At 40.8% G+C, this 17,657-nt stretch overlaps 2 protein-coding genes across 10 annotated transcripts in view; one reads left to right on the top strand and one right to left on the bottom strand.

Moving 5' to 3' along the window:
- RHBDL3 (rhomboid like 3) overlaps window positions 1-8,511 on the top strand; it is a 64,978-nt gene extending 56,467 nt beyond the window's left edge. For all 8 annotated transcript variants that reach the window (XM_068655075.1, XM_068655070.1, XM_068655071.1 and 5 more), the window contains 3 exons: window positions 424-524; window positions 2,367-2,427; window positions 3,161-8,511. In XM_068655075.1, the coding sequence (XP_068511176.1) occupies window positions 424-524; window positions 2,367-2,427; window positions 3,161-3,432 (434 nt within the window). In that variant the 3' untranslated portion in view covers window positions 3,433-8,511. The remainder of the gene's footprint in view (window positions 1-423; window positions 525-2,366; window positions 2,428-3,160) is intronic.
- Window positions 8,512-10,834: 2,323 nt separating this feature from the next.
- C18H17orf75 (chromosome 18 C17orf75 homolog) lies at window positions 10,835-17,596 on the bottom strand. Of its 2 annotated transcripts, XM_068655080.1 has the most exons (11): window positions 16,999-17,596; window positions 16,665-16,745; window positions 16,060-16,185; window positions 15,489-15,626; window positions 15,239-15,296; window positions 14,469-14,588; window positions 13,774-13,838; window positions 13,517-13,653; window positions 12,933-13,036; window positions 12,114-12,355; window positions 10,835-11,037 (listed from the first exon to the last, which is right to left on the bottom strand). In XM_068655080.1, the coding sequence occupies exons 1-10, from the start codon at window positions 17,127-17,129 to the stop codon at window positions 12,146-12,148; spliced, it is 1,170 nt and encodes a 389-aa protein (XP_068511181.1). In that variant the 5' UTR covers window positions 17,130-17,596; the 3' UTR covers window positions 10,835-11,037; window positions 12,114-12,145. The 2 variants fall into 2 exon arrangements, with proteins under 2 accessions (XP_068511181.1, XP_068511180.1); XM_068655079.1 differs by having other exon boundaries at window positions 10,835-12,355.
- Between the last annotated feature and the right edge of the window lie 61 nt (window positions 17,597-17,657).

Here is a 17,657-nt window from a genome sequence, read left to right as displayed (position 1 = left end):
CTTTTATAAGTAACAGACTGTGCTTTGATCAGAGTCCTTAGTTTAAGTTACAGTCCCCAGTTCCTTTTCACTGTGCAAATATTTAATCTTTCCAGCATGGGAGCTACTTCTTTTTTATTCTCAAAAGAGGGAAAAGACAAAGACACTTGTCTGTCTTCTGCTTCCTTGCTGCTTTGATCAGGGTGTAAGTACCTTTTGCAGCACAGTGTTGAAGATACGTTGCTGCTTTGTTCTGGATGCTTTTAGCTTGGATGCTTTTAAAGAAGGTGGAAAGAATTGGACTGATTCTTATTTTCCCCTCTCCTTTTTCTTTATCCCTGTATTGCTGACCTGCAGCATTTAACACAGAAATGGCAAGTTAGTAGGGCTGTAGGGTAGGAAACGGTGGCTGGCAATTTTAACAATCCTTGTTCTTCCTCCCAGGATCCCTGGCAGTGTCAGTAGCTGATATGACAGCACCTGTGGTGGGCTCCTCCGGAGGCGTGTATGCACTTGTCTCAGCTCATTTGGCCAATATAGTCATGGTGAGTACCAGAATGACTGTCTAACCCCATATAAAGTGAGTGAATCCAGCCAGATAGGTGTCCCAAGGGACCGGAAACAACTGGACCCTGTTGTTTGTCATTCAGAGCTTGCCCAGTTGTCTTGTCCTAGTGGCCTGGTGCTGGAATGGAAATGTGATACTGTAATTGGTGGCTTTGCGCACTGATGGCTAGCAGCTTGTTGGGAGAAGCCAAAGATCCTGGTGTAATCCAAGTTTTATTATCATACTTCAGGCTATCAGCTCTTCTTGAAAGGGGTTAAAAGAGAAGGAGCTGACTGGATCTGCAGAAGTTGCAGAGCTGTTTCTGTCTGCAGAGCATCATGTTGTGTTAGGGAGCACCTAAAGAAATGTAATGTTTGCTGGCTTTATGTGCAGAATATCCCTTATCCGCTTTTGTAAGGATACTGAAGCTGAACCCTGGGCATAGTAGTGATGCTATCTTTTGGCTCTTTCACCTCATGAAGTACTTTACAAAGGTCAGTGAATATCAGCATTGTCATTCCTCTTAGACCTGGAAACAGTGGCATATCCAAGGTCCTCAGAAAGGTGGTGGCAAAGCCCAGCACGTCTGCCTGTGCAGCCCCTAAGCTGATCGTCAGGTGATGATGGTTTTGCTGAGAAAGCTTTTTTTTTCTGATTAGGATTTGTGTGTAGTGGTTCAGGATTGCATATCTGTCCTGTACCAGCAATGTCAGAGCAGAATAACCATAAAAATGATGGTAATCCAGCCTTCCCTGGGGGCTGAGTGGGATGATAATGCAAGTTGGCTGCAGTAGAGACAGAAGGTCTGTTGTGTGTGCTCTGGAAAATGTGCGTGTGCGTGGTGGTACTTGTGTCAAGCCTAAAAGAAACCTTGTTTTTAATGCTAATATGCTGTGAAATCAGTAGGTTTGGGCTGCAACCCGCAATGGTGCTCCTCCAGGCAGCCTTTGTGGCATCTGGGAGTAGGGGGAGTGAGCAGCTTCCTGAGCAGAATAGGTCTCCTTTGCTGTCTTTAAGCTTTTCAAAGCATGAATGAGCTGGGGGCTGTTGCCAGACTAGGGCACTTGAGTGTCTGACAGAGCTAAGGAGCGGAGGAGAGAGCATGCTCCTATATTACAGCATTTCTTCCTGTTACACTTTTGTTTTTTTCAGTGTCTTGTGTCAAAGAGAACCAGGAGGGTGTTTGTTCTCTCTCATAGGGTGGTAATGCAGACACTGGTTCTTCACCCTGAGATTCACAGGGTCAGAGGGGGGTAGAGGAGCTGTTGCTTTAGAGGAACAAAGCTCTGCCAGGTGTGCGCAGAAGGTCTTCACCAGTTACCTCCCCAGACTTCTTATAATGTAAAACGGCCTGTCAGTTCACTACTCATGGGACTCCTCTGAATCTATTTAGCAATTCCTACAGTAGCTCCTATCTTTCTCCATTATCTGTTGTTTCTTTGCTTTTGTTGTTTCTTTTGTCCGTGGTCTCCCGTGGCTAGTGGGAACTCTTCCCAACCTCTGGAGAATGTTAAGGCCAGCCAAAGGCCAGGCTGGTGTCAGGGACAGAACTGGGCCAGCTGGGTCTCAGGCAAGGGAAGTCAGTAAGACTGCCAGGCAAAGTGATGGATTTTCTATAACATGGAGAAGTCTATAATATGTTCTTTATGGCTATGTCCTCTGGGATTGACAGATCTATGTGTGGTGTGGTGAGTGGAAAATTCACATCTAGGTGGTTAAGGCAATAAAAGGGGTGTGTTCCAAGGGATATCTGCCCTTGATGCTCCTCCAATACAGAACTGAATGTAAAATCCCTCCAGGTTTGCATGCAGCATCACTGTTTTCCTTGTCTCCTCTCCAGAACTGGTCAGGAATGAAGTGCCAATTCAAACTGCTGCGCATGGCTGTTGCCTTGATCTGTAGTAAGTATCGTGCAATACTTGGCACACATGTAATCCTGTCTTGTTTGTCCTTGTCATAAGAGTTTGTGCTGATTCAGGGTGTTTTGGCTTTGCAGCAGTTTTGGTAGGAACTTGCAGCTGGACCTTCTGGCAGCAGAAACCACATCACTCTCAAATGCAGATTTTGGCTTTCAACACAAGCATTTGTAAATGAGGATTTGTTGTTAGCCAGCATCTGTAGCTTGTGGCATTTGTGAAGATCTGGGACTTAAGCATCTCGCCTTTGAATTCACAAACAAGCAGTGCTTTCATAATGCTCATGTTTAGGCATCCTAAAGCATTTTCTATCTGGGATGGCAACCACATTATACACATATTAATGAATTATCTTCCAGACATATCCTATCCCTTGGGTGGCATGATAAGGGAAACTATGCTTCTGTTCATCACAGACAATTGTCTTCAAAGTCTAACTCAGGGGGAGGCCTTTTTTTATGGTTTTGGTATAAATTTTGGAATGGGAATATTCCTTCACCTGTCTGCACTTCCACAAGGCCAGACCACTTACCCATCCACTGGGGAGACCTCATCTCTGTGTGCCTTACACAACTGTGGCTTCCCAGCTCCCCTGTGCTCACCATACCAGGAGGTTTCTCTTTTACTCTGTCTCTTCAGGGCTGTAGTGCCGCCTGCAAGATGGACTTAAGAAGGGATAGACTTATACAATTAATTTGTTTTTCCTTCTTTGTTCCAGTGAGTTTTGAATTTGGAAGAGCTGTGTGGCTGCGATTCCACCCCTCTGCTTACCCTCCATGCCCACACCCCAGCTTCATGGCTCACCTGGGAGGGGTGATGGTTGGAATCACCCTTGGAGTTGTCATCTTGAGGAACTATGAGCAGAGACTCCAAGATCAGACTTTATGGTGGATCTTCCTTTCTATTTATCTCATTTTCGTGTTGTTTGCCATCTTCTGGAACATTTTTGCCTACAGCCTGTTGGATCTGAAACTACCTCCCCCTCCTTGAATGCATGGGACAGAAACCTCTGGAGAGCAGAAGTCATCTGCCAGCTAAGTTATATGAGCCAAGATGGAGGATCTATTTTTCTATTTAGCTTAGGGGAGGATGATTATTTTGAACACAAGTGTGTGCTGAAGGAGACACTTAAAGACCTCACGAGTGAATGGATTGATCTGTTTGTTCATAAATCTAGCAGCCACTGTGCTGCCTGGTCTGGACCCTGCAGTTTCTTCACTGCCAGGGCTCCCACTGGGCAGCTTGAAACTGGGCATTTATCACTTGGTTTGTTAGCACACATCAATATTTTGTATGGGATATTTGCATTTTCCATGTCAGTGTTGGAATTGCAGCCAGTTTTTGAATGAATCTCCTCAAAGTTACTGAACGATAGAAGGGAAAAAGAGCAGTCAATTACTAACTAGATATTTGCACGGTACTCACAAGGCAGATTGGATTTGGTTTCTACGGATACGTCTGACTGTTCAGCCATACCAGTGCCACTGTCTAATTACTTGAATGATTCCTTAATGAAAATTAAGCCTCTGGTGAAACCTGTCTTACTCACCTTTCAAAAGGGTCAGCAAATCTTGACCACCCAAAGCGGTGGAGACTGGTCTTCAACTACAGGTCATATGCAATTGCACTATAAACCTTGGGAACTCTTTACAGTAATATGGACACTCACCCAGAGGTGACTTTTACTGTGCATATTTTGTTTGATTTTTATTTCCTCCCCCCAGCCTGTTGTAGCTACAGGGTGTGGCTGGGGTTTCTTACTGGGGGATGGAGAAAAGAAGGGCAAATGTTTATTTGTGGTTTTATCGGTTGACAATCAGGTGCTGCTTTCTTCTCACTTTGTTTCTGGACATATTGTTGTAACAACACGTGGCCTGTAACACTCTTCCAGCAGGCTCTTGCTGTGTAAGTGGGACCTGGATCACCCGCAGCAGCACAGGGTGGGAGCTGTCTGGGCTTTACCACCATGCAGTCTGATTGGTACCAGGTTTGTCCGCTCAAGTCAGTGGAGTCAAATGAGGTTTTATACCACCGGTTTCAACCTGAAGTGGAAAGCTTGTTACAGTGATCATTGTGAAAATGATAAAGCTGATTTTAAATTGACTGCTATGTTTTGAGGAAGGCAAGTATTTCTGAGGCAATGGAAGATCAGGGGCTCCAAGCAGCAGTCACTTGTAGTGATGCCTTTTTGCTTAGCATAGGTCATGCCCAGGTTTTAGGAATCTGGTCTGCAGCACAGCCCATACAGCAGCATGATGCATGCTGCCTGCATGGACCTGGGGGCCAGACTGGAATGTCTGTATGGTGCATGCCTCTGTAAGGTGTTTGTTGTCATGCTTCTCACTTTAGAGAGCTGCCAAACCACAGCTGAGAAATATGGATGCCTTCCTTTTCTCCCCACTACACCCACCCAGTTTGGCCTAGACTAGCTCCTTTTTTTCCTTTTTCTGTTTGCATGTTGGTGCCCAGCCACCAGAGCCTTCCACAGCACATCTCATGGGCAGTGTAGCAGTTAGGTTTTCTGTGTAGCAAAGGATTTCTGTATCATGGGCATTATTCTCTCATCTGTGTAAATGGTGCTGCCAGATGATACAACAAACTAGTAGGAGCTTGGCTTTCTAGAGGGGAAATTCTTGAGAATTCATCAGCTGTCCACTTATTTGCCTTTATAGGAAAAATCTCTCTGGAAGGCTGAAGTTCTCCCACAGTATCTGCTAGTAAAAATCCTGTTGCCTCAGCAAAAGAGAAAGGGGAGAAGGGAAGTCTTTCTACAACCTGGAATGAGTCTTGTCTGCAAAAGGAACAAGTTTTGCCATCTTTGTGCACAGAAATGGAGTCTCTGAGGGCAACTGCACCTTTGTTGTTCTGCATGGCTGGCATGTTGTTCATGGGCCCTCAGATCAAGGTACAAAGGTCAGAACTCCATTCATTTCAAAGAAGAGGACTGATCCCTATTCTATTTTTATCTCTGCAGTTTGGGTCCAGCTCAGAGAAGTCATAAGAGTTTACATGTGTTGCTTCAGGTCAGGAGCTTGCCAGCGAGTTTCATACTGGTGGAGACATAGGGAGACAGGAAGGAGGGGGACTAGAATACTGAGGAAAGCATGGCTAATGCATAAGGAGGACATTCCTTTCCTCACCCATTATGAAACCTTTCTGATTGCAGATGCCTTTAAACCAAAGCTGAGCGGGAAGTGAGAGTTCCCCTGCAAGTTCTCTTAAACCTTTGAAATTCTAGGTAGAAAATGTTAATAAATCCCAGATTATTTTGTCTATAATTTGTCAGAGTACAGTATGCACCAATTAACTTTAATTTTTGGTTTCTTAGCCAAATGCTACTTAATGCCCATCAGTTTCTTCCCAGGAAAGCTTTCTGTGCCTGCCAGTGATGTGCTCTGTGGTGAAGCAGCAAGGTACAGGTTTGAGGGCTGCCACTTCCTTCATCAGCCTCACCCTGGCCAATATATCTTTGCCTTTGCTTAGGAGAATGAGGGAGCTGCATAGGGTAGTACAGGTGCCCTTCTTTCGTCCTTCATCTGTAAGTAAACATAGTTTACATGAACTAATTTACAAGAAAATTACAAAACCCTCACTTTGAGCTTTTGACTTTTTCTCTTAAACTATTGTTCATCTTTGCAACTTTCATTCCTGTCGTCCCATGCCCTGTCTGAGGAAATCTACAAGCAACCCTAGGGATCAGAAAGGTCAGACTTCAGAACAGCACTAGATTTATTCTGAAGAAATGAAACCCTCTCACATTCCTGTTCATCAGAGCTGAAATGTCTCCCCTTATATAGAGCAGGTCATATGCAGAGCCTGTAATACTGCTCCTGACTCCATAAACTGATAGATTGTTAGCAGACGAAGTGCTTAAGTTTTTATAATTGTTTATATCACTAAACTGATATTGTGAAAATTTGTTATATTTTTTACAGAGTATCAGGAAACCCAGTTACTTTGTTTTCTAATGCACTCAGGAGTGCCACAGTGCTGCAGCGCCAGAGAGCTAACAACAAACAGGCTTTTCTTTTACCTCCAGATGTCCTTGATGCTGCTGGCTTATGTCAGAGCTTTAATATTCTCCATCCTGCTCATTTGTGGTTCCAACTTATCACAGTCAGCAATGTGTTCCTGAAGGAACCATCCACTGAGGGACTGTTTTGGTTTTATTTCAGATGCTGACAGAATTTTACATGAATTGGATAAAATATGAATCTTTTGTGTGGATATGAAGTGCCAGAGAGAAAGACAAGGACTGTTACCAATGCACAGATTTGAGACAGCGCGCGTTAGAGGAAGCTATTTTATGCCTGTGTCCTTGAATGAGGACACAGCACATGGAAAAAAAGCCGTTTCTGTGCTGGACTTCCCACTTAGTAAGTATATTGCAGCACTGGTCCAGAGAGGATGGGTGCAGGGAGCAGTAGCGCAGCCTGGGGTGCTGGTTGTACAGCTCCTTCAGGGACACCTGCCGGCCGCAGGGAGACAGCACAGACGGGGTCCAACTCAAAGCCTTTTACTGATCTGTCATCCAAGACGAGACCTGAGAAGTAGCTCAGACAGCTATGGGAAAGAGGGTGGCAAAGAAACTGGTAGAGCAACGTCCGTGGGACTTGCAAATGGCACTTTTATTCCTAAATATTTGGATGCAGGTAGAGATTAATTTTGCACACATCAGTAATTCTATAAGGAGAGGGGGAGGGTTCAAATGGAGTGATGGGAGAGGAGCTTACCAGAAACAATCTCTGAGTGAGGTGTAGAGTGGTAGAAATGATGAATTCACTTTTGAGTTTTTAAGCCAACATTTCACGTCATTTTTATCCCCATTAGTTAATGGGGAAGATTAGCACTTACGTGGCATATTGTGTTTCTTCAGTACTTGCTCTTTTAGCAGGAGGAAGTATTTTATCAATGGAGGAGGGGGAGGCCAGAGAAATTTTCATTCTCTGAGGTTGCTGTAGTAGAAATAAAGCTTAGGGATTCTGTGTCCCAAGACCTTGCTCCTTCTGAGGATTTGAATGCCCTTACGCTTTAAATTGATTAGATAGTTTCAATTTGAATTGGTTATAAAGAATAGAATCTGACATATTTAGAGCTGAGACAAAAATAACAGCTATCTGCTGACCTTACAAGACAGCTGCTGTTTTGTGCCAATATTTAGTCTCGCAGGATCGTGGGTAGGATTTTCACACATACTTCAGTGAGTAAAGAACTTGGTTTATCCATTTATATGGATTCAAGCTCAGCCCAGTTGCTTTGGAAACCCCATCCACTGGCTTTACCTGAAGTGAAACTGGAAAATATGAATGCAGTTCAACACCAGCAACCTCTGGAGGCAAACTAGGATCCAGAGAACAAAAGTACTTCTGGGATTTTAGCCTCTTTTGTCAATATCATTGCTGTTGTGTTTCTTTTATAGTAGTGGCTGCTTCACAGTGTTCTGTAAAAAATTCCTTCTGTGATCACTGATGCTGAGAGCTGGTTGTAAATGAAAACAGTGCAACTGTATAAAGAAAGAATCACATGTAAGACAGAAACAAAGCTTGTTTAAAGGTAAATGTATTTGTAATGTCACTATTAATAGCTTTTAATTGGAAAAAGTTTTCTAATGAGGTATTTTTGAAATGCCAGAAAACTTATGTTTCAGGGTACTTTACGATACAGAGCACAAAATATTCTGCAGGCCTCGTTTAAGTAGCACAAAAAAAAATAAAAAAATTAATTTCCAGTGAGCTTAATAGATACGTTAGTCACTGGCTGTCTCCTGACTCCCCCAGAGTGTCTGATTAGTTTGCAAATAAAGCTAGACTTGTGCAGCTTTTCTTTTGCTTACACTACTAATCTTAACAACACATCCAAATGTTAAACACAAAGCACTAAACAAATGTAATTTTCTGCCTTAAAATACTGAACGTTACTTGCCTGTTAAGGTCAAGTAAAACAATTATATTTGCAAGGTAACACGCTATGATATGTTTCCAAATATTTTTGTATTGTGTATGTTCTGTATATTTTTGTTGTAACAATATTATTTGAGTGCAGAATCCATTAAATTTTTTTGTTGGTGGATTTTTTGGTTTTGTTTCTTTTTTAATCAAATAGAACTGGTTTACATCACGTGCCAAAAATCAACCAAGAAAAAACTTTCAGAGACAATTTTTAAGTTTGTCTACAGTCTGATAAAACAGTAGAGAACTGCTGCTTTATTTCTCCATGAGGTATAACAAGGACACAGAAATGGCTTGTGACTGGTATTAAAAAATGAGGTCTTGTCCCACTATTTAACAACTGAAGCTTTAAAGCAGTAGTGACCTCAAAACTGAGGGGAAGTTGAAGACCAAATACATTAGACTGTTTTAAAAAAATTGGGGAGCTAGGGGGTGAAAGGTTGTTGTCTTTTAACATCAGACTTAAAATCTCAGAGCCAATATATTCTCATCTCTTGATCCAATAGTGAGAACAATGTATCCAGGAGGTTCTGCAGCAAATCTCTGAATGATTTAGCTGTTAAATAAAAGGGGAAGGCTTATTTTGAAAAATGTTTTGTGTTTTTGTTGGGAACTGTTGTGTTAAAGTATAAATTGAAGAAATGAAAACGTAACTAGCAGCAGTCCCTGCCAGATTTGTTACTCCTAAGGGGAGGCAGACTACTGCTACTGTATGCAGGACTCAACTCTTGGTAGTAGTTTTCTGCGTTTAATTGAGCTTTGAGGCATTTAAAGTTTTTTTATTCACTAGTTGAGGAATTTCTGCCAAAGGGTAAGTAAGGTAGATTTTCATCTATTTGTGTCTGTTAGTTAGTACAGGAACTGGTGTCTGTTAACGCTATATATTTTTCTAGCTGGTTAAAATAATTTTAGAAAGGCAAACTGAAGGACAGAAATATTACCAATTCCAGAAAATCTGTTGCAGGAAAGGAGCCAAAAGTTGGCAGCCTTGAGACTTACCCTTGATCATACAAACTCATACAACTCATTATTTTATTCCCATAACTCTAATCATATGCTGTATAGTAAGCACTGCTCTTAAGTGTTGGAAAGAGAAATACTAATTGGTTTATGTGCTACTTCTCAGAGGGAGGGAGGGAGAGACAGAAACAAAAAAAAGAAGAAATCAGACCCCGATCTTTCAAATTGTGAGAAGTCTGTCAGCTAAAGGTAAACTTGCATTCTTAACATAAGCCTGGTTTGCTGTTCCCTCCTCTCCCCCCCGTCTCCCAAGGGTTTTAAATCAAATCCTAAAAACTGCAGTATGAATCTTAGAGGTTTGAAAATTAAGCAAAATAGCAAAGTCAGTGTAAAGCTGATAAAAGCAAAGTGCTGTTAAAACAAAGGCTGCAGAAAGCAGACAGTTATATTTTTCATGCCAGCCACCTTCAGTACTAGCAAAATTCAACAAAAGCAATTTGCAACAGGAGAAGCTGTTACTGCAGCTTTCCTGTTGTCCTTTTTTTTTTTTATAAGAGAGTGTAAATTCAGTGGGACTGATACTGATCAACTCATTACCTTGTAGAGGAGAAGCCTGAACTACAGTAAGGGAAGTTTTATAGGTGAAGGTGAAAAATATTAATTGGATTTTAAAGTAGTATGTGATCATTGATATAGCAAATAAAATAAAAATCTAATATAAATGAGTGTAGTACAGGTTACAGAATAATAAGATAACTCAGGTTATAAAGGACCTCACCAGCTCTCTAGTCCAACCTTCTGCTCATGAGGACAAAGGTTGTTCAGCACTTCATTCACTTTGTTCATGAAAACCTCCAGGGATGAAGACTACATGAAGTTGTCTTCTACTTGAAGTGTACTTCTACATGAAGTGTACTTCTACTCCTGGTTGCAGCTCAGGAAAAGTTTATCACCACCTTGCTGTGACTGACTGGCTTTTGTAAATATTCAGGCTATCGCATGTAACATCTGGCCTCATAGGGTTCTGTGGCCTAACTTTCCTCTCAGCTGGAGGCACAAGGACAGGACAGTATGAGTAGGATGATTTCTTATGTTACTGCCAGATTCCAGGTACCTATTTTTTGTGCTTTTTTTTTTTTTTTGAGCACTGAACTCCTGATCAGGCAAAATACTAAATGATCAGTGCTAGAAATATGTAAGAGCAGTAGACAGGGACGTTTTATTGAGAGGTGGTGTTTCACTCATTCATTAATACCCTGAAGGAAAACATTATTACTCCTCAAGTCTGATACACATGAGAGTAATTTTTTAAAAATACTTATTTCTTCTGACCTTCTCGTATGTTGTGTCATCCCTGCTGTCACTATGACAGTTGCAGACTCCTGCACATTACACTAGCAGCTCCCCTCCATTGTGTGAATGAAGTGTTTTAAAAGGAAACATCAAGGACAACACTCATTTGTAATTTACTGTAGACACACTACTAAGGATTTGAATACCTTTTATTGTAAGCCTTATTACAGGTCCAACACAGCACTGTCACCGGAAAGCTTTTGACTTATCACAGTATACAGGACTGGCAGAACAAACAAACTTAGCTGCATCAGGGAGACTTATAGTTGGTGTTTCAGGCCTTGAATGGGAAAGTTGTTCAAATGTTCCAAGTTAGGCATTCAAACACCCTCTGCTGCAAAGGAAAGCAATAGGCACTTTTGCTTATATCAGATTGCAGAAATAGTCCTTAATTATATGGTCATCCAGAGACCTTGCCAGTTTTGATTCCATCTGTAGGCAGATATTCAAGTATTCTATTGTCTAAATGTCCCATGATGTGGATAAGAATTCATTGCTGAAATACAGTCAAGTGTTTTCAAGTCTGAATAATTAATTTGGAAACTTAGTTTACTTCGATTTCCGAAAAAGCTTCTATTAAGTTAATATTGCACCTATAAAATCGTCAGTTAATTATTCACTACTAGAAAACATGATTATTTTCAATTTTGCAAATTGGGTACTAGGAATGTACAAAGAAGACCTTGATCACAAAAAATGCAAACTAATGAAGAATTCAATTCATCATCTAGCCTGGGAATTTAACATGCCAGACCAGCACGTTATATATAATACGTATACATCAATAGAAGCACATGCAAACTGATTCCTAAAACTCTGTTCAGTCTTCAGGCAATACTGTTTCCTATCAATTAACAAGTTGCTTATTTAGTAGGAGAACGAACTGCTGCTTTGAAAATAGAACGTAGAAACTAGCTACAGACTTGTTACCCATGTTGAAGAAACAATGATGAACTCATTGTTATGATTTATCCAAATGTTTGTGCTTCTTTTTCTATTAAAACTAACCAGATCTTAATGATTAGACATGATAATTTCAAATATATTTAAAATATTTAAAACACCAAAATGCTTGTGAACTAAGGAAAATTTTTCTTTTTCATACAGTGACAGTAAAAACAAATGTCATGACTTCCTCAGAAAAAGAACAAGTCATTTGGAGAATCCGGTAAGCACTGAAAACTATGCATGAGTTTGTAAGATCTGGTGTAAATCACATTAAAACACGTTTACACTTTTTAATGTGTAAATCACATTAAAAAAAAAAAGCTCATGCTACTTTCTCAAAAAAAAATAAGTAGCTGAAATTGCAACTTAGGTTTGAGTTGGGTAATACTTTTAAATATAAATTAAAATTTCTCCAATAGTGAAACTAAGCTGCAAAGAATAAATTAATGATTTATACAATACCCTCCAACATGTGTCGAATAATTAAGATAATTTTAAGCCACTGCTGTTTCTCTCATGAATTCCTCAAGGACAGTCACTACATTTCTGGCTTCCGGCATTTCTGCATGTTCTACTTTAACAATCTTCAAAAGAATGTCTCCACTGCCACAGTTCTTTAAAAACATGTAACACTTGAACAAGGCGTAGTGGTTCATTTCAGCCTGTCGAATAAACCTCTTCAGGTTGTTAATGTCTTGTATAGCCTGGAAAGACAGTTATCGAGAATTTTCTTATCCTTCTACATGGAAAGGAAATAATGTAGAAAAGTGCAGGAAAAATAGCAGTACAAACAAAACAATTCTATATTACTATTCAAGAGTAATATAAGAATTTAGTGAGTAATGTCATAGATGGGTATTACCACTATTACTCTAACAATGCAGAAGGTGTGGACATTATCGAGTTGCAGTATCAAGCATTTACCTCTTCTATTATGACGGGTCACTTAAGTTTAAAAAACTCAATGCATATTACCCAATTATACAATACTGTGTGTACAAAGCTCAAACTAACAGTATTTTAAGGAGAAAAAAAAAAAAAGTTATTTTAAATAGGAGAAAAGGCCATTGGAGTACTTGCTGAAGAAACTTTGATGCTGCTTTACATTCTAGTCTTGTCAACTACAGTAAGCCAGTTCTAAAACTAAACTTTAGAGGTAAGCAGTCAATGATGTACAGACATTGTAAGTAACCTAAAACTCTTCTGTGGTGCAAAAGCAATAACCTTGTCCCTCAATAACCCAATGTCTGTTCCAAGCCTTTAACAAATACAAACAGTTACCTTCAATTTAAAGTTTTCCAAAATCTGCCGGAAGAGAAATGGATTTCCACCTTCAGCACCGTTTACAAAAGCATGCATCCAGTCCTCACAAAATCTGTTGCTTCCTGTTGTGTGTTCAGGAACACAGAGATGAGCAAAAAGGAAATGGGCTCAACATAGACATATAACTGCATTCACATTGTTTAAGTGCTCTGTATGTCAAATGATAATAATATACCTGGGCCAGGAACTAAGACTTGAGAAAAACAGTACATGTAGAAAAGCAAACATAGATAGAGCTATGATATGATTTTTTTTTCTGATTGTTGAATTCACAACTTCCTTTTTTTTTTCTGGTTGGATTTTTGACAATCATTTTGCAGCTTCCATGAAGTGTGAAAATCATAGTTTCATGGTCTGTAAACTACAACAGGTAAAAAAAATTCCTCTGCTACCTCACAGGTAAACAGGTGTTCTAGTTTCCAGACATAATCCAGACTTTCTGGGCATAAATCTGTGAGCTGCTGAATATCCTTAACTATTTCTAATGTCAAGGGTTCTCAGCAGCCGAGGGATAAAGGGGGATATAACAGCTGTAATCTCACCTGCATTATGCAGCTGAGGCTGGGGTCCACTACAGTCTATAATCATTGACTTGTGCTGTTCCTCAGTCATAGCAATGCACAAGGAGGTCATTGTGCCTTCCTGAACAAGTCCTTGGAGACTGGCAGCTGCCAGAAACCTGACAAAAAAAGCTCTTGTGAACTGCTTGTTTCTATAGTTTCAGAACAGCAAGAACAGGAAGGTGTCATACAAAAAAGCCAAGTTATTCACAGGTACCTTCATCTCGAAGTATCCTTACCTGTTAATGTCTTTTTCCGTTCTTTCATCTGCATTTTTTACTTCCACAGGAGTATAACTCAATGCCTTAAAATGAAGAAACAAAAGTTAAAAAGCGAGATGCAACTTGGAAATTACTTCCATTGCTACATTGTAGCTACTAGCAATAAATATTTAACCGTACTTTAAATTTACTGTTTTCAGAATAAGAATAGAAAGGAAATACTCCATATCATAATCATTGCAGCTGGCTTTGCATTCAGAAGAAATACAGTGGTTACACTTTATTAGCTATTCCATCCAAAATCTTCTTAAACTCATAGGCTAATGCTAGGATTAATTTTATTTTCTGTACCAGGGAATTACATGAAGCATACAGGCAATGTAACAGCCCTTCTGACTCATGGGGATTATAGCAAGGTCAGCTTGCTCATACTATGTCTAGTTTTCTCATTCTACTTATACCTTGGACACTACTAAGTGATCTAAAATTAGTTAACTACAAAAATTACAGTTTATTGATTCTTGATGCAAAAAATTGCTAAGTATCCTTAGCAATAAAGCAGGAAGAAAGAACTTGTCCTGAACTTTAAAACAAACGGTGTTCCTTATTTACTCCTGTTTGAGAAAATAAACGTAAGAAATATTTTAAACACATCACAGTCACTGAGATGTCTTTTGAACCCTTTTTAGATACCCAGTTTGAAATACACTTACAGCATGTAACAAGAAGGCAAGTTTCTCCTGGAAGAGCTGTACTACTCTTTGAATAGGGCATATGGAATTCTCAAACCAGCTTCTCAAATAGGGGTTAACATAGGTCTCCAAGGTTTTTTGCTGTTAAAAGTTGAAACATCAAAGCTTTTAACTACGAAATAGATTTCTACACAAATAGAAGCCCGTTAATAGTCTATCCAACATAAAATACTTGGATATCAAAACCTTTTTCATTTCAAACAATACTAGATTTAAATAATGAGTTTGACATTTAAAGCTACACCTTTTGGAATATAAGCTACAATAGTTTTCACATTTCAAGAAGTAGAAAAATCTGCAATATATTAAGAGTTCTACTGAGCAAACAGTGTACACCAGCAGACAGGACGAAACAGTAACTTCAAACATATAGTTTCCATTAGAAGAATTGCGACAAGACCCATCAATAAGAATCCTTCCTTAATGTTAAGAAGTGGTAAGAATCTAGGTGGACGTGGATAACTTTCCTGTAAACCATTATATTTTATTAGTCAGTCTTCTCTCTCAAGTTAGCTGCAAGTAACCTTTGAGCAATTTATGGCTGGCACAAAAAAATCCTTTTTTTTCCCTTCTAAGCTGCATGGCTGTCAGTATTTTAAACATTCACAATCTCTACAGTGGAACTAGTACTTATCTCTCCCAGAGTTTTGTCTCTATATAATTCTTCTGGATTGCTTGAGTAATAAATTTGTTTAAAAAGTCATATTCACTGCTTTAAAAAAAGAACTTACCTCCACATCAAGGTTTAGCTTCAGACTTTGAATGTATTTGTCCAGCTCAAGTCTGAAAGTATCTTCTTAAGGAAAGTAAGATACATCAGCTCAAATCTGTATTTTGCCCTTTCAGGATATGGTTGTTACTGACATTTCAGTTATGCACTGGAACATATGCACAAATGGGCTCATTTCAAGCAGGAAATGGACAAGAAGAGAACATCGTTTTTACATCATTTCTCTCTTCACACAGATAAGGTAAGGATATAGTTCCAGACCTTTCTCTGAGCCACCCAGGAAACAAACCACATATTCTGCAGCATTTATGTCCGATTCCAGTATTGGTGTTTCTAGAAGATTTTGTTTCAAAAGACAGTAATAACAGCCAACTTTACATTCTGGTATGCTGTGCAGAAAAAAAAAAAAAAAGTTAAAGGTACATTACTTTAAATTAACATGAAAGCTGGACATATGACTTCTATGAATAATTTTCACCCCCAGCACAGGTGGCTCCCATAGTCACATACAGAACTGTCTTAGACCTTCTCTTTTTTCATTCTATAGTACACTAAGAGTAGTTTAATAGGAAATAGTCGTAAATACAGGTAACAGTTTTTAAATACTGAAGCCATAAATTATTTACTATGAAAGTTTTCTCAAAGCTAACCAAAAAAAGAAAAAAGGTACCATTTGTGTACTGCTGTTATTAACAGCAGCAATAGACTGAGAACATGCAATTACAACTAAACCTAAGTGCTAAAGTAGATAGCAAGATGTGCAATGCTGTTGGTATTTCCTACAGCTTCTCATTCATAAATAATTTAAAAGTCATGTTTTACCTCAAATCCACAGATGCTACATTCCCCATCCCTTCAAAAAGGGCTCCTTTACTCAGACGCTTAGCAATGAAACTACGGAATTCAGTTTCTGCTTCAGTTGGTAAGTTTGTGTCCAGCAAGGTGAGACTTTAAAAAGCAAGATGAAATCATTAGCAAAAAGCAAATGTAACTGTTTTCATAGAATCATAGAATGTGGTTTTGTTTCTCTAAACAAGAGCAGATCTGCTTGCAGTCATCATCTGCTTCTAGAAGGGAGACCACTATGATCTCTCCCTGGCTTACAGATAACTTGCTCTGTGACTTCTGGCCCATTAGGAATGCGTTCAGTGGTTTGTCCACTAGACCAGAAGTCTGGAGTTGTGGTGTCAGCTGATGCTGAGCTCCTGAGCATCTATGACAAAGTCACTGACTGATCTTCTTCATTTCTATTTCCATAGTTGTAACAGAGCAACAAAAATATTGCACAGCTTGTAGAATGATAACTTGTCAAACTAAAATTGGTTTCAATTTTTAGTTATCTGTTATCTGCATAAAGACACCAATATGGCAAAGACATCAAAATGGGATGTAACAGATGATTACACAGTTCTGCAGAGTGGCTTTACCTGAAATCCTCGCTGGAGGGTGTCTCTGCCGCTGCACTGCCGGGACTGCCATCCCCACTGTCTGCTCCCTGCCGTGAAGATCTTAAAATCAAGGAATTCTTATCAGCTTTATTTTTTTTTTTTCACAGCCACAACATACAGGCAGAACAGGTAGTGGGGAAATGTACTTCCTGGGGGCGTTTTAAAGCGGGAACAGGAAATGAGAATATTATCAGAGGGGGGAAAAAAAATAAAAAAATCTTGTGCAAGAGAAGCGAAAAAAAGCGAAATCGAGCAGCTGGCAACAGACGAGGCCTAGAAACGGCCTCCCCGCGGGGAGGACCCGGCCCCTCACCTGCGGCTCCGGTAGCCGTAGAGGCTGTGGTAGGTGCTGCCGTGCCGCTCCGGCCGCCGCTCCTCTCCGGTGCCGCCCTCCTCGCTGCTCTCCAGTTCCCGCTCGTCGCCGTCCGGCAGTGCCGGCAGCATCCCGAGCCCGAGCCCGAGCCCGAGCCTGATCCCGGCACCCGCCGCGCCTCAGCCGCCGCCGCTCCCCGCCCCTGAGGCCGGGCGGGGAAGGGGCGGGCGGCCCGCGGGGCTGCGCCTCAGCTCGTTGCGCCCGCCCCGTGAGGCGATGATGAGCCGGGACTGTTAGAGCAGGGCGGCTGGGGAGGAGCTGCCGCCCGCCGGGCGCTGCGGCTGCTGCGTTAGTGCCATTTATTGAGGAACACGAGGGGAACCATAAGGAACCCTGGGCCAGTAAACCTTCATCACAGCCCAAACCCCTACAATGAGCGGTTTAAGAGCGAGCAGCTTCTTGCCTGCTCTGCTTTAACAGAGAAAAACCCAAAGACCAAAAATTTATCGCTAACACCAAGCAGGGAAGCGCGAAACGCCCCCTCCGACCCCTCAGGCGAGGCTGACACAAAATGGCGGCCGCACTGCCCCGTCACGGCCCCTTCCCTCTTCCCCCCCCTTCCCCGCCGCGCGGCATGCCGGGACCGCCGGGCTGCGGCG

The sequence above is a fragment of the Anas acuta genome, chromosome 18 (assembly GCF_963932015.1).
Source record: "Anas acuta chromosome 18, bAnaAcu1.1, whole genome shotgun sequence".
NCBI lineage: Eukaryota > Metazoa > Chordata > Aves > Anseriformes > Anatidae > Anas > Anas acuta.
The sequence above is the reverse complement of the archived record's forward strand: the minus strand, read 5'-3'. Positions and strand labels throughout refer to the sequence as shown.